Source organism: Sebastes umbrosus, chromosome 13, assembly GCF_015220745.1.
Source record: "Sebastes umbrosus isolate fSebUmb1 chromosome 13, fSebUmb1.pri, whole genome shotgun sequence".
NCBI classification, from domain to species: Eukaryota; Metazoa; Chordata; class Actinopteri; order Perciformes; family Sebastidae; genus Sebastes; species Sebastes umbrosus.
In genome coordinates, this window is record NC_051281.1 from 13,289,393 (window position 1) to 13,311,695 (window position 22,303).

The 22,303-nt window shown below is 40.9% G+C and overlaps 1 protein-coding gene across 1 annotated transcript; it reads left to right on the forward strand.

Moving 5' to 3' along the window:
* Positions 1 to 1,682: 1,682 nt before the first annotated feature.
* trpm2 (transient receptor potential cation channel, subfamily M, member 2) lies at positions 1,683 to 20,131 on the forward strand. Its single transcript, XM_037788837.1, has 32 exons — positions 1,683 to 1,975; positions 2,182 to 2,350; positions 2,438 to 2,618; positions 3,663 to 3,826; positions 3,936 to 4,116; positions 4,234 to 4,295; positions 4,370 to 4,570; positions 6,008 to 6,110; positions 7,223 to 7,344; positions 7,651 to 8,028; positions 9,183 to 9,320; positions 9,432 to 9,561; positions 9,656 to 9,801; positions 10,074 to 10,186; positions 11,397 to 11,495; positions 11,674 to 11,899; positions 11,993 to 12,111; positions 12,206 to 12,338; positions 13,515 to 13,686; positions 13,850 to 14,030; positions 14,180 to 14,361; positions 15,214 to 15,346; positions 16,184 to 16,271; positions 16,470 to 16,554; positions 16,644 to 16,789; positions 16,879 to 16,943; positions 17,540 to 17,569; positions 17,660 to 17,746; positions 17,839 to 17,917; positions 18,013 to 18,114; positions 18,842 to 18,958; positions 19,114 to 20,131. The coding sequence occupies exons 1-32, from the start codon at positions 1,806 to 1,808 to the stop codon at positions 19,228 to 19,230; spliced, it is 4,419 nt and encodes a 1,472-aa protein (XP_037644765.1). The 5' UTR covers positions 1,683 to 1,805; the 3' UTR covers positions 19,231 to 20,131.
* The last annotated feature ends 2,172 nt before the right edge of the window (positions 20,132 to 22,303 follow it).

The window sequence follows — 22,303 nt, forward strand, 5'->3', positions numbered from 1 at the left end:
CACCAAAACCACAAAGTTATATCTAGTGAAGCCCGTCTTGCAAAACAGTGTTGGCCGCGGTCGGAGGACGCGGGGGAGACCGTAGCTTTGGTCTCCAGGGCCGGAGTCTCTGCTGTACTCTGCTCCTCTGCCTGCCTGCTTGCCTTCGCTCACACACCGCACTCGTTCTCGCTCTTTATCTCCACTCTGACGTGCATGCGCGCACACTACACACTGCAGAAGAGTTAGTTTAACTCTGAGAATATCTAGTGAATGTACAGTGGACGTTTGTGCAGAAATAAATGCTGCAGCTCCTCCAGACCAACAGAGGTTTCCCGTGTCTTGTGAAGTGACGGGGCTCTGCAGCGAGTTACGTTATCGTCTCCAACCAAAACTCCAGTGTCTCCAGGAAGTCAAGATAATGCTGAAGAGGTCACATGCCAGCAAGATAAAGCAGTATGTCAGAATACTGAAGTCCAAGGCTCTGCAGGATTTATAGATTAGGAGTCCATAACTGACAAAATGCTCTCTCTTTGGCACTTCAGACTTCCTCCACAAGAAGCACTTCTTCCAAGAGGAGGGTTTCAACTCCACCTTTTTTTTTTCTTTTCTACCTCCACAGACATGCTGCCTGGATTAGAGAATAAGGTTCACCCGCAGCCAATGATCGAGCAGCTGCGGCAGCACAAACTTAAACTAAATCGAGTGGTTACTCGTTTGAAAAAGGTCAGTGTTCGCCTGTCACATTACTTTTTACCAGTGTGATTCATTCAAGTTCATTACAAGTAAATGTCAAGTATAGAAGTATTGTATGAAGAATGGCCCCTGTCAGTGTTATCATATTACTGGATCATCATCATTGATGCATTAATATGTAAGCAGTACTTCACTGCTGTTGCTGGTGGAGCATGGTATTGCATAGTAATGCATCATATTTTATAATCTGATATGTTTTGCATGTAAAATTATAATCTGTAAAGTAGCTATAGCAGTTAAATCCATGTAGTGGAGTCAAATATATATATAATATATAATATAATATATAATAATAATATATATAAAACAATATATCCTGTTAAAATGTGGTTTTAGAAGTATAAAGTACCATAAAATACAATAACTTGGACAAAGTACCTCAGAAATCCATTTAATAAATGTTTGTATTTGAGTAAATGTACTAGAGCTGCAACAATTAATCGATTAGTTGTCAACTATTAAATTAATCACCAACTATTTTGATAATCTATTAATCGGTTTTAGTCATTTCTTGTGGTTTCTTTACTCCTCTATGACAGTAAACGAAATTTTTCACAATTTCCTGTCATTTTATCGACCAAACAACTAATAGATTAATCGAGAAACTAATCAACAGATTAATCTACAATGAAAATAATTGTTGGTTACAGCCCTTAAATGTACTTGGTTACTTCACACAACTGGATGCTTTTGCCAGTCTGTGAAAAACCTGAACTATATCCTTGCTTACAAGTACAAAAAATAGTTTGGATTTGAATCATTGACAAACCACAAAATAAATCCTTTTTAATCAGGCGTGTAATTAATCCACTCTCAGTAATGCAGTTATGTATCGATCCAGAGCTGGCGCCCAGCTCCTTTCTGTCCCATAGATGTGAGGTTTAGTCAGCCTTCAGGAGGTTGCTCAGCTTCAGTGCAGCTCTGACATCACTGATGCAGTGCTGCTGAGTAAGCCAGCACCCACAGCTCTGACTGCAGAGGCTCGACTCTCTCCTGTCATGCTGTCAACTCTCAGCCTGATGCAGCTGTGTGTGTGTGGCATACTGTAGCTCCTCCATGTTGCATCCAGGATGGACAAACCTGAGGTGAAGTCACGGCGGTTTCATACTCTGGCAATCAGTGCAGCCAGACGCACTAAGCGTGTCTCTCCCTCCCCATCTTTCCAGCGCTGTGCCTTTGCATCCTGGACCAGGGAGAACATCCACAAGAAGGAATGCTGCTTCTTTGAAAAGGGTGTCAGGTAGGATACGCTGCTCTGTGCTGTGTGTTGGTGATGAAAGTCTCTGAACTGACTTTGTATATTGCTGCTGCTGCACAGTACTACAGAGACACTGTAGTGAGGAGGCATCGCCCTCAATCACTCTGTTAATGTAATCTGTTTTCTTATTTCCAGTGGTTTCCTCTGTCTGCATGAAAACATTACATTATCTTTTGTTTCTCCCCTAGAGAGGGTGTGTGTAAGTGTGGCTACCCAAAGACAGAACATGTGGACGATGCCATCAAGCCAGAGGACTTCACAGGAGAGTCGTGGGACAGACACAGACATGTCCGAGAAGTGCCTACAGATGCTTTCGGAGACATCAGCTTTGGTGGTTTGGGACAGAAGACTGGCAAGGTGAAACCATCCTTTCTGTCCACTATAATAACATGTGAATACGTGCCTGTGTGTGTCTTTATCCTCGCCCCTTATTGTCATTCTCAGTATGCACGAGTGTCCACAGACACCAGCCCAGACATCCTGTACCAGTTGTTGACTGAACAGTGGAAGCTTTCCCCTCCCAACCTGCTGATCTCTGTGACCGGAGGAGCCAAGAACTTCTACCTGAAGGCTCGACTCAAGAACATGTTCCACAGAGGTCTCATCAAAGTGGCCCAGACAACAGGTCAGACTCCAGGTGTACCAATGATTAGCCAGAGAGTCTGTGACAGCATGTTTTATGAGTACATGTGTAGTTATGGAGTTTCTGCATGTGGTAAAATATACCACCTCAAAAGTCCTCTCCTTCTGCCTGAGCTGGTGCTATTTAAAGTGCGGTGTTTATTCATTCACTTCTTACTGATCTTACTGACTGTGTCCCATTTCATACTGCGTACAGTCAAACTGGATTTTAAGTAAATAGTGTGTTCATGTGTCTACTCAAATATGCCAGATTTCAAGCTACTCACAGCTAGATAAAAAACAAAACAAGTTGTAGTTGGTAGCGAGGCAGCACATGAAGGATTTTGCAAACAAACAAATTAATTATTTATTTGGAAAATCATTTTGCTCTTAGTTGAGTTTAATTGGCAGCAGCTTTCATCAGCCACTGCCAGTTTCTGTAGAGTACAGTTCTGTTCTGTACGGTAGTGAAGTATGTGGTCCATGTCCACATACCTTTGTTGATTTTGGCTGTTTTTTCTTGGTTTGACCTAGGGGCCCCTTAGTTCAAATTAAGGGGCATCTTAATGCTACAGCATACAATGATATTTTAGACAATAGTGTGCTTTCAAATTTGTGCCAAAAGTTTTCTGTTTTAATATCACAATGCTCCCATGCACACAACTGAGTTTGGTGTGGAAGAAGTTTAATAGGCCTGCAAAGAGTCCCGACCTCAACCTCATCCAACTCCTTTGAAATTAATCTGAACACCGACTAGGCCAGTTAGGCCTTATCGCCGTATCAGTGGCCGATCTCACTACAGCTCTTGTGGCTAAATGGGAGCAAATCCCTGTTGCTAGCTTCCTAAATATTGTGGAAGGCCTTCCCAGAAGAGTTATAGCGAGAAAATTGATACCACCCTCGTTTTGTCTGTTGGATATGAGACTACAACAATCACATATGTGTGGATATCCACATATTTTGGCCATGTAGTATACAATATGCACATACTTTACATATACTACATGGCCAAATGTAGTATTGACTTTGGTGCCCATGTTGTACTCAGGTGCGTGGATCATCACCGGCGGTACGCACACAGGTGTGATGAAGCATGTAGGGCAGGCTGTGAGGGACTACGCCCTGAGCAGCTCCATGCAGGGCCACATCGTAGCTATCGGAGTCGCAACGTGGGGAATAATTCACAACAAGGACGCTTTGGCGAATCCAGAGGTACGATAAACACATTCACACATGTGGTTTGTCTTTCTTTTAGTGAGATTCATAACCTGCATGGCATACGTCCTTTCTCTCTTCCTCTTCCTCCTCCTCTTGTCTGCAGGGTTGTTTCCCAGCCCATTATTTGTTGGACATCAAGGGCCAGGGCCGACTCTCCTGCCTCGATAACAACCACACCCACTTCCTGCTGGTGGACGATGGGACCCAGGGTCGCTACGGAGTGGAGATTGAACTGCGTAGCCGTCTGGAGAAATGCATCTCCGGAAAACGTCTTGGAACTAAAGGTTAAAAATGGCTGATGTCTGCAAAAAGCAGCAAGCCGTCACAGATAACATCTCAAATCTGATTCTTTTTTTATCTGTCCTGCTTTTACTATTGATTTTTTATCGTCTAACCTCCAGAGAGCGGTGTGACCATCCCTTCGGTGTGTGTGGTTTTGGACGGAGGACCAGGCACTCTGAATGTGAGTCATCAGTATTCTGTCTCTCTCTGTCTCTGTCACTGTCTTGTCTGACTGTCTTGTGTGTCTCGTCTCAGACCATCTTTAATGCCATGCTGAATGGTACACCATGTGTGATCTTGGAGGGCTCTGGGAGACTAGCAGATGTGATCGCCCAGGTGGCAGGACTGCCAGTGACCCGAGTCACAATCGCCCTCATCCACCAGTTACTGAAAAAGTTCTTTGGCCAAGAGTATGACAACTTCCGCGACATCAAGATCATAGAATGGACCAAGAAGGTATGTGAGCAAACTGACGACCTCGACAATTACAGACCAATTTCCAAGCCATCGTTTCAGCTGAGACTGATGAGAACGAGATAAACCAAAGTATTGGACATATTGATGGTGATTATGGCTCTAGATGAAAAGTCAGGGGATTGAAATTATTACAATTTATCCTTTTGGGATCATGTCTGTACCACAATAATGGCAATCCATCCCATAGTTGTGTAGACATTTCACTCTGAACCAAAAATGTCGACCTCATTGTGGCGCTAGAGAAAAAATCAGAAGATCACCAGTATCAGTAGGCTTTATCCTCTGGGGATTATGAATGTCTTCATAAAATCTATCAAATAATTGTTCAGGGATCTCAGTCTGGACCAACATGGTGAACCAACCGACTGACATGTCAGTGTCAGTCAGAACCATGGCAAATACATTGTATTATCTAAATTAAATGCCGGTAGTATTATTAAAATAGTATTACAGTAATACCAGTTATATTTTTGAGAAATTTCAATCTGGATTTAGATCCCATCATAGCACAGAAACTGCTCTAGTCTTGTTCCAATAATATCTCAAAGATAGAATGGTCACTATTAGTATTGGCCTCCATCCTCCATTTCCTATCTCAACTGTGGTGTGCCACAAGGCTCAATTTTAGGTCATCTACTGTTTTCTGGTTTCTCTCTCGATTAAGGATTTTAACAAATTCAAGGAGACGTGATCACATCACCACTATCTTAGATTCCCTTTACACCTGGCATTAAAATGTGTTTTGGGTGATCGGATTGCATTTAGATAGTGCTTCACCAAATGAAAGTACAGGTGTAAGTGTGCCTAAAATGTATTGAGGATGGATTGTGATCTGACTGGCCAAACGACCTCCGGAGATGGTCAGGGACGCATTGTGACCACATTGAACACAAGTTTAAATGCAATTGCGTTTTCAGTCCACATACAACAACTATGTGTGGCAGAAATATGTAATGCAAGGGCTGTCATGAGTACCATTTTTTGCTGATCAACATCGAATATTGAAAGCTTCAGCCTGTTCGTAATGCAGCCTTCCTCTCAGCCCTTTCAGACAGAGCGATGAGATCTCAATCAGATCTCAATGTGGCCACTAGAGACACATATTAATACCAGGTGTAAATGTAATCAGGTTAAATCATATCTAGATACAATCTGGATACGAGACGCTTTTTAATGCCAGGTGCAAAGGGGGTGTTGGCCTCCCTTCTCATTTGAATCAGTTGATTTCAGAATTGATTTCACAAATTTATTGATTACTTTCAAGGCTAAAAGTCTAGCCTCAAAACACACCTGTGAACTTTTGACATCTTATGTAACCGATCAGAGCCTAAGGTCCTCTAGGAAAGGGTCTCCTGGCTACTCCTACGTCCAGGTTTGATGTGAAACCTTACACACTGTGTCTCCTCTCTGTGCCAGATTCAGGACATCATCAGGATGTCTCACTTGCTGACAATATTCAGAATAAGCGAGGACAATCACGGGGATGTGGATATGGCTATTCTTCAAGCCCTACTCAAAGGTAGGGATTTGGTTTTCATGCAGATGCTCAGCACCAGACTGGACTGTCTGTAGACGAACAACACAACGATATAGTATAAAGAGGAAAAGGCTTGGTGCCAAATCGGCTCTTAGCAAGTATAATGTTGCTTCTCAGAAGTCTAATCGAATGGACTGTGGTATCAAATGGGCCGAGATCAAGATGGAAAAACCCACACGGATATTCTTGCAGATATTTTCACCTTAACGATTGTTTTTTTATACAGAGAGACACTGATAGCTGCACTTAATCTACTCTTTAAATATATGCAGTGCTTCTTGCAAACAAATTCCTCCTAATGCTGGTCTTGAGAAAGACAGATGAAACCCATTGAGCGCAAGCTTAATGCATATTGTTATAAAAGTATACTGAGCCAAAGTGTGTCCACCACACTGGACATTCACTAAGTGTTTTCATCTTGATGACTCATCGTTCCAGCTAAACTGCTTTGCCTGTAGTTTCCATCGCTGAGCTCGATTAACAATAATAATGTAATTAAAATGCATTTCCAGGCAGTCGTCCGGCTCACTCTTTTTTGTTCTGTTGCACCAAAGTTCATAGTAGAATCTTTGTTTTTGAATAAAGTACGTGCTGCTTGACCATGCAGTATGACCCCAGGTTATGTTACATGTTATGTTAAAGTGCTGAAACAATTAGTTAATTTATCGATTTGTTGATTAAGAGAAAATTAATCCCCAGGAAAGAAAATTTATCGAGCAAAAATGGTGAAACTAGTTCTCTAGTTCCAGCTTTTCAAATGTGATGATTTGCTGCTTTACTCCATTCATATTCCCCACCATCGCAGTGAATTGAATAATACCTTTGGCTTTTTAACTGTTGGTTTGAGGGAAAAAAAAGAGCATCACTGTTTATCACTGTGTGCTTAAGAATATTCTGACAAAGAATAGACTTGAATAGTTGCATCATTATACAGTAAAAGATGCCTTGATTGAGGAGAGTGGATGAACTGTTGAGTAGAGAGACTGTCTTGTAACAGAAACATATAATTTCTCCTGCATTCAATCTGTTCTGTTGACTCAATTTACACAGAATTGAGTGTCACATAAATTGTGTCACTATAATTGTCCACTCAGCTTCGAGGACCAGCGAGTCGCTGGGAATCGAGTCCTGGAAGAGGCAGCTGGAGCTGGCTATAGCCTGGAACCGAGTTGACATCGCTGAGACTGAGATCTTCACTGAGGAGAGCCAGTGGAAGGTGGGTTCGCCTGTTATATAACGTACTAACACCAGCAGCAATCTGTGTCAGACTGTCAGGATAGCCAAATAAAGGCCATCCTCTGAACTTGACCCTGTGTTGCAACCCATCTTGTCTGTATTAAAGGGATAGTTTAGGTGTTTTGAAGTGGGGTTGTATGAGGTACTTATCCATAGTCAGTGTATTACCTACAGTAGATGACGGTCGGCACGCCTCTAGCTTGGAGAAACAGACAGAAGCTTTTCCACATTAAATTAGAGAAATGTATTCCTCTGAAAAAGTGTTCTTCTTGCTTGTTCCCTCCAGTCCAGTGACCTCCACTGGGCCATGTTCTCAGCCCTGGTCGGCAACAAGCCTCAGTTTGTGAGTCTGCTGCTGGAGAACGGTGTGAGTCTGAGGGATTTCCTGCAGGACGAGGAAACTCTGTGTGAGCTCTACAAACAGCTGCCCAGCTGCATCTTTCTCCGCAAGCTGGCCAAGCGGGTCCACAGCGCCTGCCGCAGAAGGAGGAAGGCGTTCCGCATCAGGCCAAGGGCTCACTTAGGGCAGGGCGAAATGATTTCCATGACTCATGTGTCTGATGAGGTTCGCCACCTGCTGGGCAGTTTCACCAAGGCTCTCTACCCTCCCCCCTCCGACATGCCTTACCACTTCAACATGTCCAGGGAGGAAACATCAGTATCAGTGAGTTTGTTTATCCATCATCTACAGCTGAATCAATCTAGTTCAACAACCAAACTAAGTGCTTCATACTACAGTATACATACCTACTAATCAAATTAGGGTTGTGGTATTTAAGGTGCTGACGTCAGGTCCTCTGTATTAATTCTGGTAACCGGGGGTTTATTTCACAACTTATGATTATTCTCATTGTCGATTAATCTGTCAATTATTTTCTCTATTAATCTATTAGTTGTTTGGTCTATAAAATGTCAGAAAATGGTGAAAAATGTCGATCAGTATTTCCCAAAGCCCAAGATGAAGTCCTTAAATTTCTTGTTTTGACCACAACTCAAAGATATTCAGTTTACTGTCATAGAGGAGTAAAGAAACCAGAAATTATTCACATTTAAGAAGCTGGAATCAGAGAATTTTGACTTTGACAACTAATCGATTAATTGTTGCATCTCTATATTTCACTGGGAGGATTTTCCTTCTATAAGGCAAGGCAAGTTTATTTTTATAGCATATTTCAGCAACAAGTTTATTGAAAGCGCTGTGCATAAAACATTAGATGCATCGAGACAAAGTGCAAAAGAAACACATTATAAAAGGTAAGTTAAAAAATAGAATGCATAGCATAAGATGGAAAATAAAACCCACTGAATAATAAAAATAATAATAATGATGATATTAAAAGAGGAAAAGGGAGATGAGAGGGTCGTACTGTAAAGGACAGAGGGAGTTGCATCCTGTACAGATTGTAAAGCCCTCTGAGGCAAATTTGTGATTTTGGGCTTTACAAATGAAATTGACTTGACTTGACTTGACTTGAAAATCAATCTACTCTGTTCTTTTCTTCTTCTTTTTAAACTAAAACATTGTGGGATTTTTCTGATTCCAGTATTTTTTCAAAAGACTACTTCTAGGCCAACAAATAGATAAAGGGATGAAGGATTCACTATTCTCCCACCAGAATTGTGGACAGGGAATTAACATTTTATTTCCCAATGTGAAGATCTAGAGGAGGTATAATAACAGTTAACTAAAATAATGAAATATGACAAATCGTAGTTGATGTCTGTACATGTTTTGGAGGATTTGGACTTGTTATACAGTATCTGGTTACATCCATAAACCTGCACTTGATGCAACACATTCCTTCTCTCTTCATCTAGCTGTCTAAAAGTTCGACGGCTTCCCAGGCGCCACTCAGGGAGGAGGATGCTGAAGCACAGAGGGAGCCGGGCAGAGACCTCTTCCTCTGGGCTGTCGTCCAGAACAACAAGGAGCTGGCTGAGATTGCCTGGGAGCAGGTAATCAAAGCACTTATACAGAGTTTGAAAATAGTTGTTTTTGTGTTGTTGTTGTGTGTTGTTGTGTGTGTGGCGTTGCATCTTTCTGTGTCTGTATCTGCATGTGCACAGTGTAGAGACTGCATGTCCGCTGCTCTGGCCGCCAGTAAGATCCTGAAGACAATGGCAGAGGAAGGAAGTGATGCAGACGAGGCCCAGGAAATGCTAGAGCTCGCCAATCACTATGAGCAACACGCCATTGGTATTATACTACTACAGAGATAACGTTACTGATGTGAAATGGATGTTACAAGGTTAGCATTTGTCTTCATTGTGTGTGTGTGTGTGTTTCCCAGGTGTGTTCAGTGAGTGCCACAACTGCGACGAAGAGCGAGCTCGGAAGTTGTTGGTTCGTGCGTCTCCGTTTTGGGGAAGGACGACGTGCCTGAGGCTGGCACTGGAGGCTGATGATAAAAGCTTTGTAGCTCAGTCAGGTGTTCAGGTAGATAAAACTTTCAGATTTATCTTTAGGGGATTTTTTCTTTCAACAATTTTAGAACTCAGGAGTGTTGAAATCTTGAGACTTGAAAATTTTGCCATCTGTTTGCACCTTAACGTAGAGAAAACACAACTTTTTGGATTAGAAAAACTGATGAAATCCTGCCACCTGATGAATGAGACTCTCATTTTGATACCCACATATGAGTCATGAGTATTTAAGCTCCGCAACATTAACTGCTGCAGATTCAGTCTGATAATGTGTCTGTCTTCAAGGCTCTTCTGACTCAGATCTGGTGTGGTGAGCTCTCAGTGGACAACCATGTGTGGAGAGTGCTGGTCTGCATGGTCTTCTTCCCTCTTATCTACACTGGCTTTCTGATTTTCAGGTGAGTCCTGTAAGTTATATATGTGAAACTGTAAGAGACATATAAAGCCTCCTGATATCATATAAACCTAAGACAATAATGCTGCTATGGATACTCAATGAAATTGACAGTAGTTTTATGCTTTTTATGCCTCTCCTTTAATCACAAGCGTAAAAATTCATATCAGTGTCATAAAGGAGTTTCAGTAGTGCAGCTCCTTCTTGAGAAACAGTCTGGAAAATTTGACTTCACTAAGTTTAGGACTTATTTATATGACAACATGTCAAGGGGGTCTGTTCTGTTGTGCAGAAGAGTCAATATAGTTCCTATTACCTCTGCTGAATAAAATTTAAGGTATGTTTGTTACAGTACATACTAGAGGTGTCGCGATATACTGGTATTGACGATAACCGTGATATTATAAAAATGAAATATTGATGTCATGTTAATAATACTCATATGATAATATCGTGTAAATAATCCAATGCCTCTTAAATCATTTCTTTTTCTTTTCGTTCTCTCTTGTTCTCTCTCCTCCACAACGCCCCACAAACAAATGAGTGTAATTAATTTACCAAAAAAGAGACAAAACGCACAATAAACAAAGTTAAAGATGAATTTGATTGTTAGCATTATTGTTTTTTCTCAAATTTTCTATAGATATCGTGAAAATATCGTTATTGTGAATTATTTTGGCCACAATAATCGTATAGTGTAAATCTGATATCGTAACAGCCCTAATATATACAGTAATAAAAGAGTAATAACATTCATTATAGATGCATACATTTGGTGTAATATTAGGGGTTTATATCTTAGGAAAATACAGCAAGACCTCTTACTGTTTTCTTTGTCATTTGATATCTGAAAGTTAGGGCTGCCCCCTCTTAGACGGTTAGTCGACTAAGATTTCTTTAGTTGATTAGTCAATTTTTATGCGTTTTTCATTCTGAATGACTTATTTCCAAGAAACTTATGAGCACATCTCTGGTAAACACAAGATTTAAAGTGGTGCTTTTATGTGATTCTTTGTGGAGAAACTCAGTTTTACAGATTTGTCAATTAAATCAACTAATCGATTAGTCGACAAAATCATACAGTATGAGTGTTAATCGACAGAAAATTAGGTTGGTCAAGGAATGTTTTAACATATTTGTGCTACTGCTTCTACTACATCTGTAGCGATGTTCAAACACGTTACGGTTACTTAATGAGTTATAATTCTCCCCAGACGTGATGAAGTCATTCACAAAGAAGCTGAGATGAAAGAGGAGATGAAGACGGTGGAGACGGTAACAGGAAGTACAGTTCGAACTAATTCTCGTAGCCTGTAAGTAGACAGACATCTTTTATTACACTAACAGCAAATGTGTGACCATTTCCTGACCTGAGTTTATACACACTTTAATATTTTAGATTCTTGTTAGTGATTTTGCAGGACAGTTCGGGGAAAGCAAGAACTAAGTGCCCGAAATGTCTTTGACATCCAGTGACCTTTCCGTCCGCAGCCTCTCCTCCAGCCTGGAGCGCCTGAAGCCTCTGGGCGGCTGGTCCCGGCTGGTCCACCTGTACAGCTCTCCGCAGGTCAAGTTTTACTGGAATATCGTGTCTTACTTCGCCTTCCTCTTCCTGTTTGCTGTGGTGCTGATGATCGATTTCCAGACTACGCCCTCTGCTGCGGAGGTGCTGCTCTACATCTGGCTGCTCTCTCTAGTGTGTGAGGAGGTCAGACAGGTGAGAGAGTGCAGCTGGGACACGTGTTATTGCTGCCTTTATTCTAAGAAATATTTACATCACTAAACTGGCAATTTGTCTTTTCTACCTCAGCTGTTTCATGATCCTGATGGCTTTGGGTTTCGTAAGAAAGCCAAGATGTACATCAACGAGCTGTGGAATATCTTAGATGTTCTGTCCATCCTCCTCTTTATTCTCGGCCTGGCATTTAGGTACGTTTCCTTCCTCCCAGACAATCAATTTAGGCCATGGAAGTGCTTTCCACTCTCTTAGTTATCCATGAATCACCCTGTTTTTCCATTTCAGGCTGACGACTGAGCTGTTCTACGCTGGTAAAATCCTCCTCTGCATCGACTTTGTGGTCTTCTGCCTCCGTCTCATGGCCATCTTCACTATCAGTAGAACCCTGGGACCCAAAATCATCATAGTCAGGAGGATGGTGAGAGGCTCGCACACAAATGTGATGAATGCCGACCTGATGTAATGTGGGAGCAACTGCGGAGCACCAAATGCTATACGCTCCAAAACACCTTTTATCTTATAGAAAAAGAGGCTTCTGCCTCGCTGGGCCTCCGTCTGGTGTCTGCAGATGAATATGTGCACTTTGTGTTAAATGAAAGGTGTTATTGAACAAAGTGTCGCAGCTGGTCTGTTTGTTCCCAAAACAGTCAGTCAAACCTCATTATTGTTTGTGCAGATATTAGACGTGAAGCAACAGGGCAACCTTTTAAACACTGAAACTTCTCACTGCTAAATATATAATCTGTTATAGATGTGACGCTTTAGGGCGCTTTCACAAGCCAACATTTCGTCTGTTTTAATCAAACTCTGATGCGGTTCGTTTGGGCAATTGCAAACGCAGTAATCGTACTCTGGTGCGGACCAAAATAATCAGTCCGAGACCCCTTGCCAGAGGTGGTTTCATGCCGTTTCCAAGGGAACCAAAATGCAAGTCTGATGTTTGCTTGACATCTGGGCTGAAGAAAACATCATCCATCCATCATCTGTAACCGCTTATCCTATTCAGGGTGGGCTGGAGCCGATCCCAGCTGACATTGGGCGAAGGCGGGGAAGAAAACATCAGAATATGCAAAATAAAGTCCACAAAAACAGTGACGTTTATAAAGTCATTGGAGATAAATTGGATTCCTGCGTACAGTAGATCAGTGCTGAGTCAAAGTGAAAACACTTCAACAGCAATACATTAAAGTCCGTGATTCCCTGCGTAGAAGTGGCAGCTCTCAAGACGAAAAATATAAATTTGCTCCGTCTTACACAGCCCTCAGCAGATAATTTATTTTTATTTAGTCCACTTTAATTTGTGCGCAGTGAAACCGAACCAGACTAAATAGAAAACCAACCAAAACTATCAATTTCACTCTGATTCAGACTAGCCAGACGGACTATGACATGTGAAAGCGCCCTTAGGCAGCGGGCAGACTGACAAATCCAACTCTCCGAAGTTTTAAATTTAAAAACGTAGCCCAGTAGATGTCACCCATCAGAAAATAAAGTCTCCACTGTACACACATTACATGTCACCGGTTGCAGTATTCAGATGTGTCCACATTTTTCACTGTTTCTACCCTGTGACTGACGTCTGTTTGTCCTCCAGATGACGGACATGTTCTTCTTCATGTTCCTGCTGAGTATCTGGGTGGTGGCGTACGGCGTGGCCAAACAAGGCATCCTCATCCACAACGACAACCGGCTGGACTGGATCATCCGCGGGGCTGTTTATGAGCCGTACCTCATCATATTTGGGGATTTTCCCACAAATATTGATTGTGAGTCAGTGGAGATGGATAATAGTATTACCTTATTTGTAGTCGAAACGCCGTAGTTTGAAGTGAAAAATAACTATAATAAGTACGAATATTTATGAGGCTCAGACCTGGTTGTTTAATTAAGATATTACCAGGAAGAAAACAATCTATTTGCCCTCTGCAGATGCTGCGTTTGAAATCGACAAGTGCAGCATGAACGGCACCGATCCCCTGAAGCCCAAGTGTCCTGTGCTGAATGAAAACCAACTGCCAGCCTTCCCCGAGTGGCTCACCATCATCATGCTTTGTATTTACTTGCTCTTTGCCAACATACTGCTGCTCAACCTGCTCATCGCCATCTTCAAGTGAGTTCTCCATCACGTCTTTGTGTCTTAATTCAGACATAATTTGAGCTTTTCTCTGCGACAGCTTCGATGCTAATACCTTCTTATACCACTTTATAACCAGCGCTCCCTTCTCATCCTCCTCTGCCTCTCTTTGTGTTCCTGCACAGCTTTACGTTCCAGGAAGTTCAGGACAACACAGACCGGATTTGGAAGTTTCAAAGATACGAGCTAATCAAGGAGTACCACAGCCGCCCCACTGCCCCTCCTCCCTTCATCATCTTCAGCCATCTTTACCTCCTCATCAGGAACACGGTGCTGTGCAGGCCGCCCATCAGGAGCAAAGAGTTTAGTAAGTGTTGATTTATTTATTCCTGCCTACGCTGAAAGTAGACTTCCTCTCTACTTTTAGCTTCAACACTCTGTTAAAACACTCATGCAAAAACATTCTTACTGTTTTTAGACTACAATGGTGCATTTATGAGCCAGATTGTTGTCGTTATAGTCAAAAATAGAAGTCATATTCCCAGATCTGCAGATCAAGCATTGATTTTGTCTCTGATGAAAGTTAATTATTGACCTTGGATGTAGTAGTTTGACAAAAAAATAATTCTCAAGCACAAAGTCCACTTACTGGAATCTTTCCAGAGCTTTCAGGCACATCTCGTAGCCTTCATCAGCGGGTGGAGGTTGCTCAGCCGTCACGGAAATGGATCAGTTTTGGGGGGTTTTTTTGGTTTGTTTTTGTGTTTTTATTGGTCTTAAAGATATGCACTGGAAATGATTAAAAAAAAAAAAAAAAACATTAATTGAAAAATAAATAAATAATAATAAATAAAAATAAAAAAAAATTATTACTAATAATGATAATAATAAATACCCCCCCCCACCCCCTCCCAAAAAAAATAATAATAATAATGGCGACTCCCATCCCCCACCTCCCAAATATATTTCCATGTAATACACTAGATGTGTTAGGATGCAGTTGAGAGATGGTTCAGTTGTTAATATCATGTAACCTAAGTATGGATTTTTGGTTGTTTATGAGGGGATACCGCAACCTTTGACCTTTCTCCAGCTGTCCAATGACCTTTGACCCCTTCACGGTCGATGTTGTGACTGATTTTGGTCTGATGCTGCATGACAGACACACATGCACAGTATTAGATAAGGTAGTGACTAAGCATCTGGCGCTGTTTTTCAGAGACTGAGCTTCCTCAGGTGGAGGAAGAGGAGTTGCTGTCCTGGGAGGCCTTGATGAAAGACCGATACCTGCTGTCCACACAGCAGGAGGAGAGCCAGAGCATGGAGCGACGCATCCTGGACACGGCCCAAAAGTAAAGATCTCACAGGATTGTAGCCCAGTGTAGCTGCATAGCAATCCTCTAGAGTAGTGCTGTCTATGTGAGACCCCTCGTCACACCTTAAATATGTTTTAGTCGTGAACCAAAGTGTGATTTTACCTCCACAAATTGTCCTGTAGGGATAAAGCTATCCAGTATTTTACAACCAACACAACATTTTTTTATAGCATATAAAGCTTTTTTATGACCTGTATCCCATTAATCATCTTGTGACCCCTCAGCTTTATGTTGCAACCCCCTTCGGGAGCCTGACACCCAGTTGGAAATACACTTTAAAGCTGCCCTAATCAATAAAAACCTACAGAGAATTACCACCCAGCTCTGCAGTTCCCCTCTGCTCTGTGCAGCTCATTGTTTTGGTTCCCCCTGCAGCACCGCAGTCTTCAGCGTTGTTACCAGCCACAGCAAAAATCAGTTAATGCAAGTTTTTTAGGGAATAGTTCAATGTTTTGTGCAATGCGCTTATTTGCGCTCTTGCCAAGAGTTAGATGAGAAGATCGATGTCACTGTCTGTTAAATGTGAAGCAAGAGCCACATAGCAGTTTACTATGAAGACTAAAACAGGGATTTTGTTACTTTTGGACAGAGCCAAAGAGTTGTTTCCTCCTCTTTGTGCTAAGCTAAGTGTCTGGAAGCTGTAGCCTACCAATTTTCTCATCTAACTCTTGGCAAGATTTCACAAACTATTGCTTTAATGCAGCAACATCGTCTATGTTTTTTAAGGTTTGATGAGGCTCAAATTGACTAAGCATGAAGAGTATATAACATTAAACAGTCTAGGAGTGACGCTGTGCTTCTTTGTTTCCTGAGGGTTACCGCCATATCTGATCGACTGGAGAGGGAAGAGGAGACGGGCTCTGATGCCGTGGTGCAAAGACTGGCTCGACTAGAGGAGCAGGTTGTGCCCTGATTTTTGGTTATGTGGCACCTGTGTCTGTAACATTTCACACTACGCTGAAGGCACGATGCAAAAAACAGATGACACACTTCATGACGTGTTTTCTCTCCAGATGTCCCCGATGGAGAATCTGTCATCTTCCACGTTGTCTAAGCAGTCATCAGAAGTGTTTGACCCGCTTTTATTTTGTCTCATCAGGTCGTCCAGTCAGCCAAAGCACTGCAGTGGATTATGGAAAGTCTGAAATGTGGAGGTTTTACAGCAAAAGAAGCACAACCACCGGGTCAGCAACCAGCCTCCTCATTCACTATTATTGTTAACATATCACATGTAAATCTCCTTGTTTGTGCTCACTGTTATTCTTCTCTACAGTATTGACTACAACAGACGAGTCCCCCGACACTTTGAGAAATACGTCAGAGAAAGAGGACGGGTTCCACGTGAACGCCCGTCAGTTTCGCTACCCGGACAGCAAACTCGAGCGCTTCCCTGTGCCTGAGGAGAAAGTGCCATGGGAGGTATTTCACACAAATTTCCACCACAAAACCACCAGCTGTCGGTCCTCACAACATCAGATCCAGGTTGTTTTCATGTCCTCTTTTTTCAGGTCAGCTTCATCTCATACATGCCGGCTTATTACGCCTCTGAAGACGGTGGGGACCATGTAGATGGGTATGTTTTTACTAAGAGAGGACCATACATGATGTTTTGTTCCTATTAGGCTTGGTGTGTGTGTGTGTGTGTGTGTGTGTATATGTGCAGCTAAGACAAGTCATTATGGGTGTTTTTGTCAATATAACAAAAGATGTTCCTATTTAAGAGGGCCTATTATGCTCATTTTCAGGTGCATACTTGTACTTGTATTTTGGGTTTCTACTAAAACATGTTTGCATGCTTCAATGTTCTTATTCAAATGTGTTACTTGGTGACATCACCACGTTACGGAAGAAAAGGCGGGACTTCGATCCAGACGTTTTAGGCAGTTCAAGAGCAGTGTTTCTGTGGGGGAGAGTAACTCCCTTTCGTGTGGACTTTGGGCCTTTTAACAAACCTTTACATGCACAAATATATATATATATATATATATAACACACTAAAGGAAAGGGAAAAAGCACAAAAGCCCAATAGGTTCGCTTTAAAACATATCAAAGCAAATATAAAAATGCATCTGAAATATTTTAACTAACCTGTCTGACCTAACCCCGGCTCCACTATCTCATTACGAGGCTCCTTATCTCTTATGTTTCATTTAATCTCTCTCCTTACAGATCAGAATCAGGAGACATAGAGGATTACAGGTACAGTATGATACTAGATAAGATACACAAGGCATCAAATATCACTTACAGCACGTCTTGATGTCTGATGAGTATCTGATCTGTCATTAGAAACCCAGAAGGGAGGACGGGCATCAGGGGACGAGGTGCACTGAGCCACCTCGGTCCAAATCTGAATGTAGACCTCGTGCTGACACGGTAGGTCCTCTCATGTCCCTTAAAACAGCTGTTCCACCACCACTGGATTGCATGGCCCGATCTATGACTTTGAACATTTCTTTTTTTTTTAGCTGGCGAGACAGCGAGAGATCAGTTTTGGAGTATCTGGTGGTTTGGGATGAGAGGCAGGGAACATTGGCTCTACCTGGAGTGAGTCCTTCTGTTTTCTTCACTTCACTGTTTTTTTTACTTTTTGAGCTGTTCAAATAAATGTACCGTTCTGTTGTGGTTTTTGAATCCTTCAGGGGCCTGTCCAGTCTGCTGATCTCTTGCCAGTGACTCTTAAGAGAACCATGGGGAAGAAGCTGTATGAACAAATAAATGAAATAGTATCAGAGGGAACAAAGGTAAGTCTGTTCAACACTTTGATTTCCCTTCATAGAGAAGAGATTGAATGTTCCTAGAGGGGCAATTTGGTTTACAGACAGCAGTCAGACTAATAAGAAATTACATTTAAAAAAGTATTTTTCAACCTAGACCGTATTTTCTCATGTTTTTGTGTCTAAGTGACTAATGGGGTCAACACTTTTTTGAAATTGGTCCAGTATTGAGGGAGAACGCTGTAACTAGCACCCGCAAAATGAGTTGCGAGGGCAAGTGAGCAACATTAATGCAACGTTACGTCCACTAAAAGTGCTTGTTTTTGCCACTGACAGGCTCAGATTGTTATTATAAGTGTGTGACAACATTATGGAAAGGACCCTACAGAGAAATAACACATCTTTCTGACCTTTCACTTGATCCGGTCTGTTTGTTATCAAGTCCAAGTCTTGCTCAAGGAGGAGTCTCGTTGTGAAATCTGAGTATCCGTATACTCTGGCTCAAATAAATAGATAACACTAAGCTACTCTTTGTGTACTCCAACACAACAAACTCTTCCTGGCTGGCACATCTGATCACACCGAAGACTTGATGCCTTGTTCTGTTGTGAAGCATCAAACCTGTTGATTTGATTACTGTGTAAAAATGAAATGAGTTAGATGGATCATAATTAATTCAAACATGCTTTTCTTGACTCTGATATTGAAGAACATGTAAATTCTGACCTGCAGTTACTGTGTTACTGTGTTTTAGGTGTTTGAGGGTTATGTGGACGACTGCAGGAACACCGATAACGCCTGGGTGGAAACCACCGTCCTGAACATTCACCTGGACAGAACGAGCCAGGTGATGGTAGACGTCAACAGCATGGTGAGAACATTATTAGTATTTTATTGTTTTACAAGAAGGAACTTGACTGATGGATTATTTTGTTTCCTCTGCATTTGGGTGATATTTGGGGATGAAATTCAGGTCATGATACAGTGAATATTTACTCATTGTTTTGTGATTATCTCCGTCTCAAGGTGGCGATCAGCCACGGCGGTCTTCAGTGGCGGGAGGTGAGCGGCAAAACCAGACTCAGCTCAAACCAAAGAGACTCTTTGCGGCAGGTTGCCGAGCTGCACAACAGAAAGTTCTGATGTTCAACTCTGCTACAGCTGTAAACGTGCCTCTCTCCATCAACCGCAGGGTTTCTTCTGCCTCTTCATGTGGCCTTTTATTCATTCTGTTGCACTGAAAGCACTTGAAACAAGACACTATGAAGCCATAATGGATGCTGCTGGGATTATTTCTTATTTGCACATAGGACAGACTGTTTAGCCCGCACACTGTGCTAGCCTGTACACTGAGAATAAACACCTCAATTTTGAGTATCACATGAGTATTTACATTTTATGCTACTTCATACTTCTACATCACTACATTTCAGAGGCAAATATTGTACTTTTTACTTCACTACATTTATCTGACAGTGCAGTTAGTTGCTACTTTTTACGATACAAAATATCTAAATGCAAATCATCTTACTGTATATAAAATGATGCTGATGATGATCACTATAAGTACTAGCTCCACCAAAATGCCACTTACAAGGAAATGCATTAATAATCAGTGCCTGAAATGGGCCGGTACGCCTTTTGGTGTTCCTTCTCATTATCCAATTAAATCTGTACTGTAGACAGATATGTTATTTTAAGTTGGTTTTATTGTAGCATACATGCAATATTATATTTGTGTACAATTTGCTTTGTATCAATAACTACATAAAAGGTTTTTATGTACAACTGTGGAAATGTATGTATCATCTGTAGGCCTAATGTATGTAATGAAATGCATACAAAAATACATTTGAAGTGGGATATTTTACCAAGATATACGTATAAATATATCCAAGACACATGCGATGATCATCTCATCCCTTACCAAAAAGTAGTTTATTCAACTGTGCTATTAGTATACTTCTTTTTAACTTAAAATAAGAGAGTATACTTTCAGTTTACTTTTTATGTACTTATCAGAGATATTCTTAACAAAAATATACTTGGCTTATATTGACAAGTATACAGAAAAGTCTAAGTATACTTGGCTCATACTGACAAGTATACTTAAAAGTCTAAGTATAATTGGCTTATACTGACAAGTATACAGAAAAGTCTAAGTATACTTGGCTTATAGGCCTACTTGTTCTTAATATTTTGATCAAGATATACTTAAGAAAAGTATGATTAAGTATTCTTGCCTTATAGGCCTACAGAAAGGCATACTTGACTTGTAGTTGTACTTTCTTTTTGATAGAGTAGCCTGTTAAAGTGTGCGAGCTGCAACTGCTGAATTAAGGTACTGACACCTTTCAATAATAATGCAATAACATGACTAATAAACTTCTGAGAGGGACCACACTGCATAATGAGGACTATTATTTCTGATATATGTGCTGCTAATATGTCTGTACTTTTAGTTAAGTTTTGAATGCAGGCATTTAATGCTTTTATTGAAGTAAAGGAGTACCTCTTCCACCACTGAAATACTTTATCTGCTCAATATGCCTTTATGTCAAGGTATCTGTGTATGCTGCAGTTTACTCCTGGCCTTAATAATTATATATATATTAAAAAAGAAAGCTTCTTAAATGTAATTGTCTTGGCTGCTTTTTGTGTTTAATAGAAAATCATGTGTTGTCTCACATTGTTCTGCAGAGAAATCAAACACAAAACTCAACACTTATATCTCAGCATAAGTGAACTCCTGCATATTCTTCTTATATTATCAGTTTTTATTCTCCACAGTGTGTTTTTTTGTCCACCTGCCAAGTGTGCAGCCTTGCAGTAGTTTCGGAGCAGCTTCTTTGAGGCTGCTCATTGGCTCAGACAGAGGTAGCCAGACAGTGCAGTATCGGTTTCACACCCTCTTCATTCCGCTGCTGCTTTTCCTCCTTCAGATAAATCAGTAAATCAGAAAGCATGCTCTCTCTCTCTCTCTCTCTCACTGGGAAGATCTGCAGAGCCTGGACTTTAATGCATATGGTCTAATGAACTGATTGCAAAGTTCCTACAGGCTTCTGAATGAAGACTTGTAAATATTAAACTCTTTAGGGCAGCAACATGTCTAATCTATCCTAACATTATTATTATTTGTGCAGTAAATGCCCGGCGGTGCAGCACCATTGAAAAGATTCACGAGCTATTTTTAACCACAGCTGCACAGAAGAGAAAAAAAAATGAAGAGCTCTCACTCTGCTCGTATTTCATGATACTGCAAACAGCCTCACAAAGAGCAGCAGACTTTTTTTTTTTTTTGCATCACATTTATACAATAAAAAAGATGTTAACATCCAGTGAATAGATTAGTTATTAGCTGGTCTGGACAGATTTATTTTATCAAATGTGGAAAAGCAAATACATAAGTAGACTAATAAAAAAAAAATCACTAATTGTGAAAAGCACCCAAGAATGCAAGATGAGACAGACCACTGCATATTTTTGATTTCTATGTCTATGGACAGCAAACATTAAACAAAATTAATAGAGAAACAGGATTATCTCAATTCTATATTATAGGCTATACCAGGTGTCAGCCACCTTTACTATCAAAAGAGCCATTTTGGAGCCGCAAAACATTTGAGCATTGTGATGAAGGTAACACAGTTTATAGTCTAAGTATATAGAATATAAGTCTAATGCAGTGAGGGCCCAAGTGCAAATGTACGACAGAGTATTAGGGCCACATTGAGGGAAAAGAAATCGGAGATTTCCAGAATAAAGTCATAAAATTATGAGAAAAAACAGTAACAATTACGATAATAAAGTCATCACTTTACGAGAAAAAAAGTTGTAATATTACGAGAATAAAGTCATAACTTTACGAGAAAAAACAGAAAATAACACATAAAATTACTACTTTATAATATTATGACTTTATTCTCGAAATCTCAGATTTATTTTTTTCCCTCAATGTGAAAATTGAGATTGAGATACTCAAGTAAAATGCCTCATAATTTTTATTACAGTACTTTCAGTACTGTCGCTCAGAGAAATGATTTCAAAATACTCCTGCTGGTTTACAAAGCACTAAATGGTTTAGGGCCAAAATACATTTCTGATCTTCTGCTATGTTATGAACCATCCAGACCTGTCAGGTCATCTGGATCAGGTCTGCTTAGTGTCCCCAGAGTCACAACTAAACATGCAGAAGAAGCAGCGTTCAGTTTTTATG

Coding starts and splice junctions, on each gene's coding strand:
- trpm2 (XM_037788837.1), top strand. CDS start 1,806: ATGGACAAACCTGAGGTGAAGTCACGGCGGTTTCATACTCTGGCAATC. Junction 11,496..11,673: donor CGAACTAATTCTCGTAGCCT/GTAAGTAGACAG, acceptor TTCCGTCCGCAG/CCTCTCCTCCAGCCTGGAGC. Junction 15,347..16,183: donor ATCCTGGACACGGCCCAAAA/GTAAAGATCTCA, acceptor TTGTTTCCTGAG/GGTTACCGCCATATCTGATC.